The sequence below is a fragment of the Python bivittatus genome, unplaced genomic scaffold, assembly GCF_059951505.1.
Source record: "Python bivittatus isolate LINGU-HERP-01145 unplaced genomic scaffold, Pbiv_v1 ctg000080_np1212, whole genome shotgun sequence".
Classification (NCBI taxonomy): domain Eukaryota; kingdom Metazoa; phylum Chordata; class Lepidosauria; order Squamata; family Pythonidae; genus Python; species Python bivittatus.
The window spans coordinates 14,440,039-14,461,035 of record NW_028277035.1 but is presented as its reverse complement, the minus strand read 5'-3'; the positions used below and the strand labels follow the sequence as shown (position 1 = coordinate 14,461,035).

General features: G+C 39.2%; 1 protein-coding gene and 1 pseudogene across 4 annotated transcripts; both read left to right on the top strand.

The window, feature by feature from the left end:
• The first annotated feature begins 2,812 nt into the window (after positions 1-2,812).
• Positions 2,813-12,097, top strand: C1QTNF2 (C1q and TNF related 2). Of its 4 annotated transcripts, none has more exons than XM_088133601.1 (4): positions 2,826-2,937; positions 6,159-7,592; positions 8,369-8,620; positions 11,097-12,097. In XM_088133601.1, the coding sequence occupies exons 2-4, from the start codon at positions 7,511-7,513 to the stop codon at positions 11,708-11,710; spliced, it is 948 nt and encodes a 315-aa protein (XP_087989727.1). In that variant the 5' UTR covers positions 2,826-2,937; positions 6,159-7,510; the 3' UTR covers positions 11,711-12,097. The 4 variants fall into 4 exon arrangements, with proteins under 4 accessions (XP_007421041.1, XP_087989727.1, XP_087989726.1 ...); XM_088133600.1 differs by having other exon boundaries at positions 2,888-3,067; XM_007420979.3 differs by lacking the exon at positions 6,159-7,592 and having other exon boundaries at positions 2,813-2,937.
• Positions 12,098-13,791: 1,694 nt separating this feature from the next.
• LOC112541034 (sodium/potassium-transporting ATPase subunit beta-3 pseudogene) lies at positions 13,792-14,581 on the top strand (annotated as a pseudogene).
• The last annotated feature ends 6,416 nt before the right edge of the window (positions 14,582-20,997 follow it).

Below are 20,997 nucleotides of genomic sequence, written 5' to 3'. Positions count from 1 at the left end.
TGATGCTTTAACAAAAATCTCCAGTCTTGTGGCACCAAAGGCTAGTTCATTCATTTTAACATATGCCTGGATTGACTAGTCAAATTGAGGCCCTCAGTTTGAAGGGAGGTGTTGCCACGTCAACATGGCAAGCCAGAATGCAAAGAGTACAGTCAAGCATTACTGTGTAATGCTCAATTGAGAAAAAGAAGAAGAATGGATATTTATATTAGTTACTGTGTATTTGCTAATCTTCCTAGCTTTTAATCAAACTCTAAATGAATAGAATCAAACTTGCCAATATGCATTAGGTTCATAGTTTCACCCTGCATAGTGGGAAACTACTGAGGGTGCTGATTGTTGCTATTTTTTATGTGCCTTTTCTTTTAGCCAAAGTTGTCCCTCTGGTTATAATAGGCATTGTTGGCAAATGATGGAATATCTTTTAAATACAAATAACAGTGCAATTTGACATTTAGAAAGAAGGTACAGAAAATAATAGAGAATCTTTTGACATTTCTATAGCATAGAAAAAAGAGACCCCTTTCTGAAGTGTATTATTCCAAAAATGTATAATTATTTTTATATAAGCTTTTTATTATCTGAGTTCTAATAATTCCCATATTCTTCTATACTTATCTTTATGTTTAGGTCTGTTGCTTTTCAGTGTTGTGCAACAGCTTACTAGTAAGTTAGATTTTTAGTAAAACTAGTTGAATTTAAAAATCTGCAAGTTCCATGATTTCTTTTAAACTTAATATTCTCTATTAAGCAAGGAGCATATTTATTGGACAATGGGCCCCTCGTGATGTGGCTGATATTAGGTCCTATCTTGTTTGTGGATTTCATCTACAAAAGGAAAACTCTTATTTCACAAATTTCAAGTGCTGTTTTTCTTCATGTATTCTGAATTGGCACATTGAAAACCTCTTCAAAATACTTGAAGCATTTTAGTTGCAAGAAAACCAGCACCACTAAGACTTTTAATACTGTAACAGATTTACACACCAGGGAAAAAAGAACTGGGGTAAAGAGTAATTTTGCACTATGCCATTCACCGAATTTGGTTTTGCACTTTAAACTGAGTCGGATTCTAAAAAAGCCATTGTTTTCTAGCCCTATCCAAATTCTTTCACCAGCCACATCTGATGCAACCCAAGAAGTGTTCTTCATCTTCTATGTGCCTTTTTTCCTAATTCAGACTCTCGTCCCATGTGTTTCCATGTAATCTTTTTCATGTTGTTTCTTTATTTTGTACTGAAAGCATTGTAATTGCTGGCAGCAGGAGAGCCTACCCACATCTACCTTTCCTTCTCTTTAGTGAGCGTGGTAGAAAACTGTTACCCACGTCATCATTCATAATTTTCCTAATACAAGTCACACTGCAGTACTTCATTCTGGCACATTATGTTATTTGTAAGAGAGGTAGTGCTAAGTTTAAAAAATATGAGCCCTGTTTTAGCCTGATCTTAGTAGTGCTTCTTTTGGTCTGCTACACATCTGCGAACATTCATCTTAAAGGCTTTTAGCTGTACTAATCTAAACAAAGTGTCTAATATAGACTAAGCTAACCATTTTGTTTTGCTATTAGAATAGTTTATGAGCTCTCTCTTGGGACACTGCAGAAACTCTCCCAGATTTCGTGGGAAGCAATAGCCAACACAACATATACAGTGTTCCAGTAAGAAATATAGCTGTAACATTGCGCAGTTTGCCAGTGCTGGGACAAAAGGGATAAGGCTTGCAAGCAAAGGACAGCTAAATAGAAGTAGCATAAGGCACAGTCAAAGAATCCTGATGGTGAGGGATCAAGGATCAACATGCAAAAAGTTCACCAACATATGCTTTTGTCAGTTTTATTGTGCTGTTTAATGTCACATGTGAAGGCAGCACGAACTGGGATTATAGTGTAAGACCTTCTGGTCAAGACAATATTCAGGAAAAGTGCCAAAAAAGAGAAGGAAGGACTTGAGTATATTCAACAGGCACAGTTGGGGAATGGAAGACAGTTTTGGAAAAAGGCTGAAAACCTGACCAGGATTTTGATTCTGAGTCCAATTTATAGTATACAAAATCTGACTTAAAAATGAAATATTGAAATGTAGAATGTCTCATCTACAGTGTATCTGCTCTAAGGTAATTTGTGGACCTTCCTGATGAGTGAATGAGGAGAGGTGGTTTCTAGTTTTATTGGATGTTATGATAAATTAAGAGAAGGGAGTTCAGGGCAGAAAAATAAGCAGAGGCTGGGAGCTACATTTCTTTGACAGAGGCCTTATTTCACTTAAGCTTTGGGGTAACACTTCCATGCAAGACTGCTTGCGTTTTTTTAATAACAAAAAAATTAATTCCAGCTGGCTAAAGGTCTTTTGTTAAATGTATGTGTTTTATGAATGAAAGCTTTGTTGATTTAAATAAAACTTTCTCGGAGGTATTCGTGCGTTAGGCTTGGAGACTTGCCACAAAACTATTTGAAAGATTTCCTTAGTGATATATGTACTTTTCACCCTGAGCTTCTGCACTTCAAAATCTGATCTTAAATATATAGTGCCTACACTTGCTGAGATTTGGCAAAATTGTCAGAAACCCAGTTAGAAAGAAAATACCTGTGGGCTAGATTCAGGGCTACCAGCTGGCCAGCAGTGTTGGTGAACCTTCTAGAGTCACCAGGTAGCATGTGGAAGACGACAAGTAGCTCCTGATCCTTGGAAGCCTCTGCCTGGAACAGAGGGATGAGGGATTTCTCCAAGTATTTAGCCACATGTGTGGAAGGTTTTCTTCCCTGCCTCACGTGACATAAGGCAGAAGCTCAAACACATTACACAATAATCAAAATATGCCTCTGGCAAAGCTGAGCCAAAAAAACAAGCTGCTGGAAGAAACTGGGATGCAAATACAAGGCACCCACTTCAACAAACTTCATTTGAGAAGGCAAGCTTTCCAGACGCTTCATTTAAAGTAAGTGCTTTGTGACAGTAACTCCCAATTCTAACAAAAGTGGACAACAAAGTCCGGCTGTGGAACATCTGTTTAAGATTCAGCAAATTTCCGACTGGATGTCAGGCGCTGCTTGAAGAAAGTGGTGCTCGTAAGTAGTATTTTACTTTTTAACTTCATTAAAGTATTTTCTAAATAGGGCTTTCAGCCAGATCCTATGTAAGCTAAGAGTATGAGCAACTTACTCCTAAAGTAAGCATGTGTGAGATTACCACCTTAAAATGTTTGATTTCTTTAAGCTTGTATGGCACTGACGGGATGGGTGGGGAGAGAGAAAGTACAGTGGAAAAATGCTGAGTTTTAATGTTGCAGCTGCAAAGTTTTGTGTCTTATGCAAAAAAAAAGATTTCAAATAGAGTGCCAAGGAATGGTGTGACTCTCCCATGAATAAGGTCACACATGCTCAGTGACAAAGAGTGAAATTCTGCTGTTGAGCTCCAAGTATTGAAATTGGAAAAATAAGAGTGAGGAGGCCACAACAGTCCTTAATATGCACATTAGTCTCTCACTGAACTTCACCAAAGACTTCCTCTTAGATTCCGTGCTCTCATAAACAACTCATCCGGTTTCAACCAAAAAGCTGCTTTTAAAATACAAATATAACCCCTCCACACACACACACACACACACACACACACAAAATGCAAATCCCTGCTGTTTCTTGAAGAACAGATAAAATTAATCCAGAACTAAAATATTCATTTTAGGTGCCTAGATAATAAAACTAAGGGGACAATTGGCACCAAAAAAAAGGGGGGGGGCTTATTTGACATGTCCTTCATAATACAAATGAAGGCAGCTTCATTTCTAATAAGATCCATCTGCTTCCCTTTAGCTGCTAAAAGAGGCTCTACAGAAGGTTGAAAAACAGTAGCTAGCTTCGCTTTACATAACTAATCAAACTCTGCAGTCCGTTAAAAATATGAGTTTATCTTTTCCCATACCTTCTGCCAACAAATTTGACATGCTTTTTTTCCCATATACAGTACTCACCATTCAACTGGTTAATCTCTCAAACTTTGAGCTTCTAACTGCTCTTGGGCAGATCCTGCCTCCTCCTTCTCCCCTCCCCATCTCAAAGGAAGGGGGAGGGGCTAAACCAGAGACTTGTGAAAATACACCCCCAAATCCAGTCTCTCCCCCCCCACTGCAAAAAAAGTGTTGAAGTTTCCCCAAAAACTGATGTGACGCTATTTAATATGTTTTAAATATGTTTACATTGGAGATGTAGGTTTGGTTTCCCCACAACCCTAGCAGTTACTATTTTTCTCATCTAAGGACAAAGGATAAAAGCAGGGAAGAAAGAAATGTTTGAAGGTAGAAACTATCTCTTTGCTGCCATCCAGTGGGTGTTTGGACATCTGCATCCCAAATATGATAGCCCCTGTTTGGGAATTGGCCTTGAAAGTACAGTAGATGAAACACCAGCCCAAGAGTAGCTCACACACTATCAAACACTGGCAATGGGAGGATGTGCTCTAGAGATTCTGTAACTGCAGCTTTCCCTAGTTCCTGATTTAATCTTCTCCCACCTATTTCTAAAGCTTTTTCCACACTGCCATCTTAAGCTGCTTGACTTCTATGCCTAAAACCAGCTGGAAATGAAACCAGCTTAAAACCTCTGTTTCCAGATTTCAATTTCAATTTCCAAATTTGTTAGCGGAAGGAAGGAAGGAAGGAAGGAAGGAAGGAAGGAAGGAAGGAAGGAAGGAAGGAAGGAAGGAAGGAAGGAAGGAAGGACCTGGATTTCACTGGGATTCAAAGGAAAAGAAAGTTTCATCCTTCCAGCAGTGAATCTCTTTAAAAAAAAGAAGAGGGGTTGGGGGACCCTGCACTCTCTCCATTCCACCAGTGAACTTGTTAAAAAAAAAGAAAGCCATCCAGCATTTCACCATTCCGTCATGAAAGAAGCAAAAAAAAAAAAAAGTTTCACCAGTCAAGATCCCTTCTGAAGAGGACAGACAGCCCAGCAGCCCAGGACAAAATGCCCATATGGAGGGCAGCAACCAGCAATCAGAGGGAAGGGGAAGAGTGCCCAGGAACCAACTGGAGTAGTAGTGTTTGCCCAAAATGAGATGAATAACCAAAGGCAAACCAGACAGCACTGCTTGAGCCAGCACAACTCATAAAACACTACTTTTATTTTCAAGTAATTTTATTAAAGATTATAATTACAATAGTAAAAATTAATACAAACTAAAAGTAAAATTGGAACAGTAAAATACCTGGTGCTTTAAAATAAAGACTGTAACCTGTTTGTTCTCCTTTCTCACTCAAAGCATACACATAGGTTATCATTCTTTGGGAGCCATAGGAAAAACTTCTGCATGTGTTCCGAGCTATTTTCTTTCTTATTCTAGGTTCTATCTGGCACGTTTTGTGTTTGAATTCATCATCAGTATTGGCTGATGTTTATTGGAATTCTGTGATTGATTCTGAAGGCACCCAAGAGAGCTACTATACTATAGAATAGAAGGGGGGGAGCTGGCATCCCCCTGTATTATTTTCCACTAGCTCAGGGTGTACAACATGGAATAGAGGAAAATATTGGGGACTAGGCTAAAACAAAAAGCATTTTCAGAGAGTCATTTAAGCATTTCTCTCTCTTTCAGTTTCCCCCTCTCCTGTGTGGTCTTAATTATATATATTTAAAAATAGTGGAATCCTTTACACAAAAATAATTCATAACACATTTCTCCAGCAAGCAATTTGCAGTGAAGAAACCCATCAGAAAATGTGTGTTTGATCTCCGTTTCTGCCTTTCCTTGAAGACATACAGACTCTTTCTATCATTCCTAACCTCCCCCGATCTAAGGCTATTCTAGGAAGTGGTGATAGCCTGCTTTTACATTTTGTGGTTTGAACTTAAATCTCCTCCCTTTAACTAGGGGCAGAAAAAAATGCATTTCAAATTTTTCAAATGCATTTTTCTTTTTAAAATGTGAGAACTCTCTCTCTTTCTCTGTCACACACACACACGTATATCTCTGTATCTCTATCTCTCTATTTCTCTTACAACCGAGATCTGCACTCAGAGGCTCCTTCTACCGGGTAGTCACTGGCTTCGCCACTCCAAGTTGTAAGCAAAGTTTTCATGCCTTAAGCAAATGTTCTCGCCCTTCCCATGGTCAGTGCTCCCTCTCGCTGACTAAAGGGAAATATTCTCTGCTCTTCCCTTCTAGGGTGTCTTTTCGTGGCAACGAAAATCAGTTTCACTGATGCAACTGAAAGAAGGAAATCCAGGATTAGAGAGGGCAGAAGCTCCCACCAATGGGAATCCGTGTGCCCCACCACTCCAGAGAAACCCTGCAGAACTGCCCCTGCAATATTACCCTGGAGCTGGTCAACAACTGCTCCAACTCCAGAAGTTGGGGGAACACAAGAAGTGGCCCCAGCTCAGATCGCTCCGTCTCCATGTACGGAAGCCCCAGAGTGATCAACCCTCCACCACCTCTTCTTTTCAAGCTGCACTTCCTTACCTGCAGGAACTTCAGAGCAGATACTTTCAGAAATATGGTATAAGGCTCCCAGCATTTAAAATGTACAAAGGAGAAAGCAATCCTTTTGCCCACAAAGGGATGCAATGATTTTAAAAAGTTCTCCCTGAAGATCCTTACCACTAAGATAGTGGTCAAAGAGAGGTGGTATTTGCCCAAGTGCAGCAAAACCATGGCAGCCTTGCGATACATACATGTCATTCATGGTTGGAATAACATAGAAGTGGCTGCCTGAGCACCTAAGTGTCCTGAATATAAGCTGCCCCTGCAATTCCCTTTTCTGCAATTCCACTCTGATATTTTGCCCTGCCTTCCTGGGTCTCCATCAGTCCACTTCTTCTGTACTCCCCTCCTCATCTTTCCTGACTCTCTCAGAAAAGACTCCATCTCCACCTCTCCTTGAAATAGCGGCATCTAGTTCCTTAGATCCTTCTACAAGGGCAGGGCTTGCCAGATCAAATCTGTCTCCTGGATGATCCACTCCTTCAGAATAGGAAGTGTTAATTCCAGAAACAAAAGCAGATCTCACATCAACATTTTCAGACACCTATGCATACTTTAAAATCTTTTGCCTCCCACTGAGAACATTCCACAAAATCTTTTGTTGACAGTGACATTCTCTGATATATCTGAGTTCTCAGGCTGCAGTACTCACTAGAAAAAGTGTGGAAAAAATCGTATCAGATTAACAACCAGGAACAAACCTTCTATTGATGCCTTTGAACTGTGGTGCTGGAGAAGACTCTTAAGAGTCCCCTGGACTGCTAGGAGGTCAAACCAGTCAATCTTAAAGGAAATCAACCCTGACTGCTCATTGGAAGGATTGATAATGAAGCTCAAGCTCAGATACTTTGGTCACCTAATGCAAAGAGAGGACTGTTTGGAAAAGACCCTAATACTGGGAAGGATTGAAGGCAAAAGGAGGAGAGGACAGCAGAGGATGAGATGGTTAGATAGGATCACTGAAGCAATGAGCATGAGACTGAGCAAACTCAAGGAGGCAACGAAGGACAGGAAGGCCTGGCACGATATGGTTCATGGGGTCACGAAGAGTCGGACACGACTTAACGAGTGAACAACAACAACAACAGAAGAAGAAGAAGAAGAAGAATATTTTTAGTTACCTACTGTTCCCATCTAAAACTACTCTAACATATTTCAATGATCACTCCCAGGCCAATGCAATTTTCTTCTTGCTTGCATAAAGCTGTATATTTGCTTACGGTTACCCAACCTAAAACAAAAAAAATAAATCTTGTGTCAGACTCAGATGCCAACTCTGCTGCTCCCCTCTCCCCAGATCTAGTTTGACAACACCATTTCAGGATATTTTTTTATTTTTTATTATTATTATTATTATTATTATTATTATTATTTCCCATTTAAATTTCTACTTTATGTCTTGTGGCTTGAAAAATAGTCTTGCTAAAGAAAAAAATCCCACTATTTGTATGAATCGGCTCTCCAATAGAATGTGTATGTGTGTGTTACCACTTAACAATTGCTTGGGAAATGACCACTATTAATAAAATAATTTTCACTTCCTTTATTTCCTTCATTTCATTTTGCTGCTTATAATTTCCCATCAACTATGGGTAAATGTATACTTCTAACTCCTGTAACATTGCATGTGTCTGCTTATGTGGGCTCTAGTACTGTACACAAAAGCTCCTGCCACAATAGATCTGATAGTCTTGAGGTGCTTCTGTGTGTAAATGTGTTTTCTGCAGCAGTCTATCAAAGACGCCCCTCTGAAAAGATTTTAAAATGCATTCCTCTGAGCCCCAGCCATAAATGTTAGTTACATAACATATTCAATTTTTGTAATTCTCCTGCCAGTCCTGGCTGCTTCTTGCAACATGCATCCATAACTGCTTCTGTTTCATTTCTTGCAGGTATCACCATGATCTTCCTTGTTCTGGTTGTCTGGATTACTCCCTGTATGGCTAATCAATTTCTCAGTAGCTTTGTAAAAGCAGAACTCCAGAAAAGTTCCAAGCAAGTGATCTGCAGTCTCCCAGGACCACCAGGACCTCCAGGTGCTCCCGGAGCTCCGGGTGCTCCTGGGAATATAGGAAGGATGGGTTTCCCAGGAACAGATGGACAGGATGGAAAAGATGGAGAGAAAGGAGAGCCAGGGGAAGAAGGTAAGAGATGGCTTCCTTTTCAATATGCTTTTCTATTTCAGAAGGAATCCAGAAAGAGCAGGGAAGTCTAAATCAGCCATTACTAAATCCATTTACCTTCACCAAGCTCTTCCTAAATAGTACCTGTGCTCCAAAATCAAATCAAGGAAGAACATGATTTTTTAATGTATTCAAGCAACCAAGGTGTTAATTATGGCATCCTGCTGGAATTTATTATTTCAGAAGTCCATAGTCATAACTTATGAAAAAGGTGCAAAAAGTGTTGTTCGGAAGCTTCATGCAGCCCACCAGTATTACTCTTTTATGGCTTCCAAAACCTTCCCAAAGCAGCTGGGTCTAAAACTTTAGGCCCTTTGGAGAACGGGATTTAAAAGGCAAAATATTTTTTTGCAGCTTTGTAGCTGTTTACGGCACCTATCATGTTGCTTAACCCCCCACCCTCCCAAACGCCTTCCCAAAGCAGGTTTGGGACCTGCTCAGTTTGGGAACATTGTGCTTGACATACTACGTAAAGGCTGGTGTGGCCCTCAACATGACAGATGTTACAATCACTGATTGTAGATTGCACAATTAACTATTGGTGGATTCACACATCATGCTAATCCAAGTTTTAACAAGGTTTTGTGAATAAATAATGATGGCTTGTTTTGCACATAATAGACGAGTTCACACTTCACATTCAACCCATTGTAGGAACCCAGGCAAGAAAACATAGATATCACTGTCAAATGGTCTATTCTAAGTACTCTTTTCTCCATCAGAAATGAGATGAGTGGTGACTTTTGAATTCCTTCCCCAGAGAGGTCCATCTAGCTATCCTCCTCCTCACCTTTAAACAGCAAGTAAAAACAGTCTATCCAAGGTGAATATTTGAAGGAGTGAGAGAAAATAAATGACCAAAGAAGGCTTTTTAGGTGCTCTACATTTTTAATTTTAACCAAGCTTTTTATCAGTTGAGCAGGTTTTAGATAGTTCAGCTCAAGTTTTGTAGAAAAACACAATACAAATTAAATGAAACTGACTGAACGGACACAGATGTTAATATTCCTTCTGGCTCCTAGACCTAATCAGAGATGATATAGAGGGGAAAGATCTGTCATTGTCTCTGGGATGATGAGGCCCAACTGGGGTGTAATTGTACTGTCCAGCTGACTTTCTTTATAAATAGAAATTATCTAACATTGGGTTGGATCCAGCATAAGCTTCCTGCCAACAGGACTCCAGACCATTAACAAAAACCAGGAGTAGCCTTTTATCACCTTTTCAGACTAACAAATGTTATAATGCCTACGTTTTTTGTGAGCTACAGTTCACTTTATTAGATGCACAGAGCAGCTAGACTGATATAGGATTTAAATTGGGATGAGATAGGGAAAACAGGGTATTTATGGAAATACAGGTTGCATGTGGGACAGATTACAAGTCCCTTATCAATTAACAAGTGTGATGTGTTAAAACCCCATTATATTTGTTGAGAACTTCTGAGATAGCTTGAAACCTTTTGATGCGGTTCAGCAATCTCTCACTCAATTGTGCTGGCAAATTTTTTTTTTCCAAAATGCCTAAATGTAACCTTTATTAAAAGAGTATGCCTTTTAATAAAATTTGTTTCTCTGAAAAGATGCTACCAGACTCCTCCTGACTTCTGGCTACCATAGATTAACATGGTGCTCCTCCTACAAGCTCTCCACTTAGAGGGGACTTTGAATTTCATGGAGTTTTGTATTGCTAGAAGAAAGGGGACATGATTTTTACCAATTACCTCTTTCCCCATTAAAAAATCTCCTCCAGAAGATTGACAGAGTTTTCAGAACAATGAGGGTGTGTGGAAAGCAGAATTGGCAAAAATGTCTTCCCACCCAACCCCCTTTTAGAGAGTGGAAATTTCTGAATGGAATTTCACTTGGGATGTTTCCATTTGCAGCAAAACTCTGATCCAACCCTGTATTTAGCATACAAACAGGGAGGAGTAACTGCAAATATGAACAATAATTCAATTGGTGATTCTAACATACATATTGCTTCTTATGTAGTATCTTTGTGCTGGAGATATTGACTCCATTCCCACATAACACTAAGCCAGAATTCTAAAACCACGGTTTGTTCAACAAGTTGCAGTGGTCTTGTTTACACATACAGTAATAGTTTAGATATCATGCCAAGCCCTGAACAAAACGAACTGTATTATGGCTTTGCAGGATGTGTGAATCCTTGTTTTTCTCTCCAATACCTATCTAGAAGAAAATATATTTTCTCATCTACATTTTCTAACAGAGGGACCAGGACGAGAGATGGGGGTACAGTTAAACAGTGCAGTTCAAAATCTCCCAGTGGGTGCAATCTAGGTAACAGAGAGCGCTTTTTTTAATGCTTCCTGGGTTGCAGAGCCAGTTTCGGTCCTCTGGTTGCTATGTCCAAAAGCACAGAAACACAAGTCCCTTGTATGATCACTCACTGAGGTTGTGTTTTCTCACAGGTACCCAAGGCAGGACAGGAAATCCAGGCCAACCAGGACCAAAAGGGAAACCAGGAGCCATTGGCAAAGCTGGTCTCCGTGGTCTAAAAGGCACCAAGGGAAACCCTGGAAAAAGTGGAGGGTCTGGAAAGAAAGGGCCCAGAGGAGCCCGTGGAGACTCTGGGATGTCTGGCCCTTGCAACTGCAGGGCCAAGAAAGCCAAGGCAGCTTTCTCTGTTGCCGTGACCAAAAGTTACCCAAAAGAGAGGTTGCCAATCAAATTTGACAGGATCCTCATGAATGAAGGTGGAAATTACAACGCTTCCAGTGGGAAATTTATATGCAGCATCCCCGGCATCTATTATTTCACTTACGATATCACGCTGGCCAATAAACACTTGGCTATTGGGCTGGTGTACAATGGTCAGTACAGAATAAAAACATTTGATGCCAACACCGGGAACCATGACGTTGCTTCTGGATCGACAATCCTTTCCCTGAAGCAGAAGGATGAGGTCTGGCTGCAGATATTTTACTCAGAACAGAATGGGCTGTTCTATGATCCCTACTGGACAGATAGCCTCTTCACTGGCTTTCTGATATACGCTGATCAGGATGATCTCAATGAAATATAGGGGAGACTGCCAACCCCAACAAACCTAATGGGAGACGAGAGCATGAAAAATTATGTTGATCTGTGCAAAGTCCTTCAGCTGCAAAAGCAGACCTAAGTGGACAGTGGCCCAAAGCTCCTGCAATATTTATATAATTAGTCTAAACCTTTGGGTTTCTTTGTCTCAGATAGTGCAGATGGTTAAAGAATCATTCTTTTCCACAGACATATATTCACAAATGATTTATAAAAGAGAGGGAAGGGAAGAAATTTTTTTTATTGAAGTATATGATTCCATTATTTGAAAGGGAAGTCTTGTGCGGTCCTCAATATACATATTGCTATGATTACTATCAGTGTCCTTTTCTGCAAAACACAAAACAAAGAATTGTTACCCTATACCAACCAACACTGATGTTCCTTCTTTAGAGCAGAAAGAGATGCCTACGTTGCGCTGTAAATGATAGTCAGCTATTACTTAAAGTAAAACTGAATTTATCTGCCTAGTTTCTGATTGCCTGCATGGAAGGACAATTGCCTCTGAGAGTTTCAGGAATGTCCTTTTCAACAATGCTATCTTTAATCAGGGAAGCCAGAGATGTCTCTGGAAATCTTCTGCTGTAAAGCATGTGCTCCATTGCTAGAACTATGTGGTCTCTCCCCTAAAATCAGAACACCACTACATAAAATTCCTCTTGATCACTGTGCATGTCCTTAATAACATCAAAAGGATCTGATGTGCTAAAAAAATGTAGTGTTACTTTTTTTTTTTAATTCATTCAATCATGTCCAATTCTCAGAGACTGCCTGGACAAGTCCCTGCAGTTTTCTTAGCAAAATTTTTCAGAAGTGGTTTGCCATTGCCTCCTTCCTAGGGCTGAGACAAAGTGATTGGCCCAAAGTCACCCAGCTGGCTTTGCGCCTAGGCAGGACTAGAACTCATAGTCTCCCAGTTTCTAGTCTGATGCCTTAACTACTACACCAAACTGGCTTTCCGTGTGACTACTAAAAAGTTACAAATATTCACAAGTATTCCATTTTCCCTGAACATCTCCTTTATCCTATGAACGAGTACAGCTGGTATTTGGTTCTCAAACCAAATATATAAGTAAATAGAGAATTAGTTTAAAAACATGTCTAAAGAATCAAATGTGCCATAGATCTCCCTATACGTGACCCTGTTTCATTAGGATCTGATTATATGATGGTTAGCAAAGCATTATAGGGTGGATGTTATAACTGGAATCCTGTAACAATGGCTTGATCTAAATCTCTCCTGAGAAAGGGGTGTTAGATTCTCACTCCATGTATGCTAGTACCCACATGCAAAATAGAATTAATGGTATGATTTTATACTGTAATAATATGTTAATGCTGCAGATTACAATAGTACAATAGCAAGATAGTAAAACAGGGCTACATTAATTTAGATTTATTCCAATTTTTAAAAGTTTTAATTTTATTAATCCCTATTCTCTTTCCATCACTGAGAATTTATTTTTAATTTGCCTTAAAACATTCTGTTTGGAAATACCCAAAAGTAAGGGATAGCCAACCAACTGCTATCCTCTTGACCTGGATTGACCCAGAGAAATAGTTTGTTGCTTAACAGTTCAATAGCAAAGCATTATTTTGGAAGCTCTAGATGACCATATTCCCCGATGATTTCTTATGACACACACAGTTTTTTGTTTGTTCATTTTTTTCTTTACAAGCCACTGTGGTTGATAGATACTCTCATGAATAGCTGTATGGAAGCAATGTACATAAATATTGTAGGTTACTGTAGTAAACCTGCACATCTGTATTTTACAGCACTTCAGGATCAGATCCAGACCAGATTAATTTCAAGATGTCATTTGTTTTGGGAGCTCTCTGCTCTTTCCTTTCCTCTCTTTTACTCTCCTGCCAGGTACCCGGAGGATATTTACTTAGCAGTTTGGAAGAAATGTTCTTGTTTGTCAAAGAACCACTACAATCACCACTTGGATGCCTGGGAAGCAGACACTTCCTCTTGCCCATCTCTCATTCACATTTTTGCTCTGCTGCTCTGGCCAAGGAAGGAAGAAAACCTTCTGCTAGGCTGAGGCCAGAGAGTGACAATTTATCTCTCCTGAAACAGCAGAGAGTTTCTGGGGGTGCACAACCAAGAGCTGGGGCTTAACTTTGCTAGTTCATCTTGTCTTCTATGGCTTCTCAGCTGCAGGTTTTTCATTCACACTGTAGGTAATGCTTCAGACATTAGATAATAATATACTTGCATATCATGGCCAGATTTCTAATCCAGGGTTTATGATTTCACCAAAACCAGAAGCTTCACTGGAATTTTCAATAAACAAAAATGACTCAGGAAGTTATAGCCATGTTGTGAAGCCCTTCATAAATGCCTAGGAACATATAATGAATCAAAGCAAACTAGAAACACTTCATTTTTTCCAGAGAAGTTCTTTAACCAGAATTCTTTAAATAAACCAGCAGGCCAATTTAAATCAGGATATCACAGTACCATGCTCTGAACTACAGGATGAAAACTCTAGTTATGACAAGGAACGCCATGTGTTATTATAAAAATTAAAAGAATAATTGGATTAAAACCTATTGAAAAGCCATTTACAAAGTGTAATTCTAAGGAATTGTACAAGGCTACAATAACTTATTTTCCTGTTAATAGTACAACTGATTTTATGTATTTCCCATGCTGTGGAAAATGTTTACATCCTAATTACTTAGAACCACTAGTGGCTTTTCAACTAGCATTTAACACAATCAGTACCAAGGTACAACTGAATTCAAGGTCATGGGAGCAGAAAACTTAAGAAATGAAGAGGAGTGTGACAAGTTTCTGGGACAGGTTTCATTCAAATTTCAGATATCTGAATAAAAGTCATCTATATCGCCACAAAGTAAACCTTGTCAGCAGGACCTGCCAGTCTTAGAGACGAAGCCACATTTAAGAAGCCTGGGGTTGAACAAGGCATTCAGGATACCATAATGTGCTTTGAAATCATGTTTCATATTTGTCATACCATATTAGGTCACTGTACAACATCTACAGTAATCTTTGTCCTGTTACCAAATGTGGGGTTTGCATTTCGTATCTCTAGAGTGAGCATCTCTAGTGTATGTGCTGTGCTGTGTAAATACTGCATTAATTTAACAGTGGTTAACTATTATATCAATACCAAAAAGCAAGAAACAAGATCATTTCAAACTATCTAGTCCAACATAATGAATTCAGTTTGTGCAAATATGCCTTGAACCCTACAATGGGTGGGGGTAGTGGGAGATTTAAGAGGATTCTAAGTGTTAGCGCTGATTTTTGGCAAAATACTAGGAGCTCTCTGCTCTGGTTTATTGAAAACCACCGAAAAGTTTATCTTTTCTTTTGAGCCACTACGACTCTGCAGACCTTGTCAGTGATCCATTTTTCCATTGGTAGAAATGCTTGTCTCACCATTTCTCCTGACTTCTGCTCAATCTAGCCACTACTCTCTCCCCTTCCCCACCACAGAAGTTCAGGATCCTGCTCCTGAGTCATGTCTCTTCATGTATACATTGTATAAAACTTGCCTCTATCTGTCCCCATCCCATGGACATAACTACTGGGAAAAGCACCTAATTGCAAAATTGTCAAAATGCTTGCATTTCATACCTTCCCAACTCAAACACATGGAGGAATATTGTCAAATGGCTGGGAAACCTTTGAGAGATTTCTTTGCTTTTGTTGATGTTTTTTACAGTCTTCCTTTCCTCCTCAAGCTTCTCCTGTTTTTGCATACCACCGGAAACGTGCACACAAATACTATACCTGTACCAAAAGACATTAACGGGTGCAGGCAGTAGGAATTCATTTTACTTCCTTTTTGGGTGGAGCGGGATTTTGTTATTCTGTATCTGGCAGTAGCTCTGGGGTGGGATAAAGTCCTGTAGAAGTGCCCAAATTAAGTCAGTAAGAAGGGAAAAAAACAATAAACTATAGTTGGTAACCTTGAGCCTTTGCTAAATCTACCAAAATGCCACAAAGTTAAGGACAATGTTCCAAACTGTCTCACCATTTTCATCAGGCTAAATATTGATCAAAACAAAGCAAGCAGGAGAAAAGTAACAGAACAATTGCAAAATAGATGAAAATTGTTTTCTACCATATGAAGATGGGACGTGCGTGAGAAATGATGCAGAGTCCTGTGAGGAAAACGTCTGATGGCTCCCACATCCTTCCATGTATAAAAGGGAGAATTCTAAATCCAGGAAGACTTTGATCACTTTTGTCTGGTCTGCAGACACTGGAACTCAAGCAGATAACTGACCGAGCTCAAATTTGCCTATGGCTTTGTAATATTTTATAGTAAAATATAACTAGATGTGAGTTTCTTACTGAAGGAATAAACTGGCATGTTTCTGCTTCTTGTCAGTTGACCTCAAAACCTATTGTCAGGCAGAAAGGCATATATGTCTCTGCCCAGAAGCATGATAAGAAATCCTCCCAAGTAAATAACGTATACATCTACCCAAATAAAATCTATATAGCTGGAGGATGATGGCAGTGGAAAAAGGTGTAAGGCTTTATGATCTGAGCTCAAAACAAACAGTGTCTTCTTTGAAAGATGAACAATTTCAGTCAGGCACAAAATAAACTGAATATATTTTGGTAGATTTTTATATGTACTGATATTTTATCCTGACAGTTCTTGCAAATCTAAACTGAAATTACTTGGTAAGGAAAGAAAAGAAGAGCAGAAAGTCAGCAAAGTATCAGGCAAATGACCTCCTATCATTCTGAAATTTCACAATAGTGCTCACTGCACAAGGCCACCCAGAAATTAAACAATTAATGCCATCTTTACCTTCCTGTGTACAAGATGCTGACCCAGATATAGAATTCTGAATGAATTCAAGCTCTTTTCAAAACACAACTAAAGGAGTGTTTTAGCACATGTTCTTTATGTGCAGTTGCAAATGACTAAAACATCAGATGGCTTTCCATTTGCATGTCTAAGCTCTGGAAGTTTGTATCTTCTGTAAACATATAAAGCCTATTGCTTCTCTCACATTTCCTGGGGCTCTTTGAAGTGTGCCATTAATGATGCATTACTGGTGAATCAAGATTGAGGCAGGGGAACATTGTTCCCCACACACTAGAGGTGGCATGTTAACTTTTACAGTGGAAGAATTTGCGTGTGTGTGTGTATGTGTGTGTGTATGTGTGTATATATATATATATATATATGTGTGTGTGTGTGTGTGTGTATGTATATATATATATACACATATATATATATATACTGTATATGTGTGTGTGTGTGTGTGTGTGTGTGATAAAGCTACAATTGTCTCTTTAAAACTTATATTTTTCAAGCTTTTAGCTGGCTGGCTAATACATCAGTACATCCTTTTGGAGGCTGCAGAATCCTACAACAAAGCACTTAAATTCCAAAATATGGAACCTTGTGTCCATTATTCATATTCTTATATGAAGTGCTATGATCTCAGCAAATGACGTGTTCCATATTTTCTTCTTTGTGGTGAGCTGTACTTTCTTCCTACAATCTTTCAAGCATATTGAAAAGATTTCACTATTACTTGTAAGCATATGAACAAAGATAAGCATATCCTGGCTAACCATCCCTGCTGTTGGCATGCATGGTGACTTACCTTTAAGCAACATAGAAGGCTTCTCCTGGGTATTCCAAGATTCTGTTGTTTTGACAGTTGGGCAGTTGTGAGATGTTCTCAAGCGATCAACTTAGAAGGAGTTTGCCTTTTTTATGATCTCATATGTTTGGTAACTATTTCAGTCATTCTCTCTCTCTGTTCTTTAATAAATTATAGGCAATGGCACTATTATAAGATTGTTACCTAGTATTAAATATATTAATATAACTTAATGTTAAGAACTAATATTTACAATTGATGAGTTGCTAAGACCAGCTACAATCTGTCCTCTACATTATTATGAATCAATTGTACAAATTTACAAGGGAATATGTTTCCATATCAGCACTATAATGAAACTCTAGGAGGTAAAGCACAATGTACTCAAGGCCACCTTTGTAGATCCTTGTTTCATGAGGCTTTAACTGCATATTCTTCTCTAGAATAATTTTGAGAGCTAGATTCTGATGCAGATCTTGAGAAAGGTAGTTCCCATCAACCTCCAGGTCACATACTGAATATGTGCCATCAAGTCAATATCAGCTCTTAGTGACCATGTAAGATGATCTGTCCCCAAGGTTTTCCAACAGTTCATCCTTCTCCACTGTAATTGAGTCCATCCACCTTGCTGCTGGTCACCTCTTTCTTTTCCATCTTTCCCAGCATTATAGACTTTTCAAGAGAGCCAAACCTCTGTACAATGTGTCCAAAATATGTTAATTATGTCAGTGACAGTTTAGATAGGTGATAAGGTTACAGCAAAGAGATTTGGTTTCTTGCAACTACTTATTAGAATACTCTATCTCTCATGGTATGATAGATGAAAATCTAGCAATGATTGGGAACTGTAGCTTTTCTTCATTTATATACTTTCAGGGCAGGTGGCTATGCAGTGAGGCCAGAATAAAAAAAGAGGAGAGTGTTGTTTTTTTCCCTCTGGAATATTCATGATGTTATGCTGGAATTCTAAGTTTAGATGTGGAGAAATTAATAGGTATGAATATACTTTAAGCTTAGGCATGAATAAACTGCCTTACCAGTATTCTATTCCTGCATGCTTTGTTATCTACATATTTTGCTGTGCAATACGTGTACTTGGATTTTTCCCAGCCAGTGATATTGGACAAAAAAACTTAAGTATAAGACTAGCACAACTTTCTCCCATCCAGTATCCTCCAGAACTGCACTCTGATTTTCCTCAGCCAGCGTGCCATATTGGCTGCAGACAGAGATGTGGTCCAACACATCTGATGGGCACATGTTGAAAAAGTCTTTTCTAGGACCTCATTATTTTTGAGAATTTGTGAATATGTCAAAAGAATGTTCCGCTTTTTGGTTCTTCCTCTGATTCACTTTCAGCTCTTGATTCTTTGTACTGTTCAAAGAGATGTTCAAGACTTTCATGATATCTCATATTTTGTTTTCATTTCTGTATGTAAGCAGTGATTGCGGAAAGACAAAGAAATTCATATATTAACATTTAGCTGTACATTTTATGTGAAAAATGAAATAATACATTGCTCCAGCTGTGTGGAAATAATACTTGATGTTCTTGCAAAAACTGAAAATGTTATTTGGGATTATGAATAGCTCAGAAGTAAATGTAAATATGCTATTATATTCATTACTAGCACTATTTTCTTTATCTAATTTTAAAATATTATGTTCTTCTCAAGTATGACACCTAGGCCAGTTGTTCAAAAAAACACTGATAAGCAAAAGTAGGAATGAATACTGTTCACTGGTGTAACTGGAACTCAAACTTGCTCCAGGTTTTATCCCTCTATCCTGTCTTAGAATATATGAAACTGACAGTTATGGAAGTAAACTAGAATGTCTGATCCCAAACATAAAGCATGAAATATTTGATCACCTCATACATCTTTTCCCAAAGCCGTTTCCCACAACACAGCTATGTTATCTTCTGTGAACAAGGGCATGGTTAACATTCCTCATTAAAACGGATACTTTCCATTTGCTTCAGTCTTCCTAAACCTCTCTCACTGACCTTCTATTTCTCAGCAATATCCTATCTGTTTCATCCTTTCTTCTGTTCAATGATCGGCAAAGAAGCAAGAGTTTGCCAAATGAAGAATAACAGGAGGTACCCAGATCTAAAGTCTTCCCGTTTGTGCTTAATCCTACTATAAATATGCCCTGGCAACCTGTTTGTTTCTTTGTTTGTTTATTTGGCCATTCTTGTCCCGAGCCCATGAGAGGGGCAGGCTTGGACATCCTTTAAAGTAGCATCATCTCCCTTATTCCAATATCATCCAAGAGCAGCTTCAGGGTGTATAAAATTGTTAGGCTTTTTCATTCACTGGAGGGAAATCAGGTGACTGGACAATGACTGGGAACAGAGGCAACTGAGGTAGGCAGCAATACTGACAGCCAGGTTCATGTCAGCATAGTTTTCTGCAGACTCAAGGATGGGGGGAATAGCACTCAGCAGTGAGAAAAGGCCTCAAGGAGTGTTAACTATGACTCTTCTCAATAGGTCCTATAGATATCAACATCAGCAAGTGCTGCCCCTCCCTTGCACATCCCAAGTTGGCTGCTATCTCCAATAAGAAACTAACCAACCTTAAGTCTGAACTAATTTGCTGCATCAGCATTAGGCTGAGATAAATCCTTGAGATGCAATATCTAAAAGGGTTTTCTATTGGCCATACTGAGAGCTTGTTTGGTGTAGCGGTTAAGGCATCAGGCTAGAAACTGGGAGTTCAAGTCCCACCTTAGGCACGAAGCCAGCTAGGTGACTTTGGGCCAGTCCCTTTGTCTCAGCCATAGGAAGCAGGCAAGGGCAAACCACTTCCAAAAAACCTTGCGAAAAAAACTGCAGTGACTTGTCCAAGCAGTAGTCAACACTGACTTGAAGGCACCCCCCCAAAAAGGTCATATTGAGGATCCCTGTACATCTCTGCATGAGCCCTCAGCACTGCCCAGAGGTTAAGTATGATTTTTTTGTCAGCCCTTCAAGGTAGGCCACGTCAGAAAACAGACTCCATGACTGGAACTCTGCTTTATTGATATAGACTATGGTAACAGAATCTTGAAAGTCTGGCTGTGTTTTACCTTCCCTCCTCCCCCTTAACTCAAGGCAGTTAAGGCAGAGCCAGTTTGAGTTTCTTTCTAATGTTTTCTTCCTGTCCTATACTTAAATGATGTTTTTCTAATGGATGTCGAACAGTTTCTCCAAGATCATCTCTGTGGTTCTCTATATTTAATATAACATCAGGTGGCCTCCTGCAACCTGACACTCTTCCTGTGTCTGATGACAGCACCTAGAATCCCCAGCAAGATAGGGAAGCCTAACCCAAGCTACAAAGCCAGGCATTATAGGCTCATCTGGTTTAACAATTGCTTCCTTTCCCTGGGGAGCATGGGTCAAGGACCTCTGTTAGCAAGTTAACAATTTGTTCATCAAAGCCGGTGTGTAACTTCACCAGCGAATGAGATCATTTCTTCAAATTCCCAGGATACACTGTGTGAAGTCAAACTTTGATTTGTTTAAAAAGTGACTATTCCCTTGAGTTGAGCTTGACTTGTTCACAGAATTCTCTTGACAAAAGTATGAAAGTATTTTGACAGACTTTTTCAACTTTTTGGTCTACCCTACAGCCTAGGAATTTCCAAGTGTCACCTGCTGAGGCCACT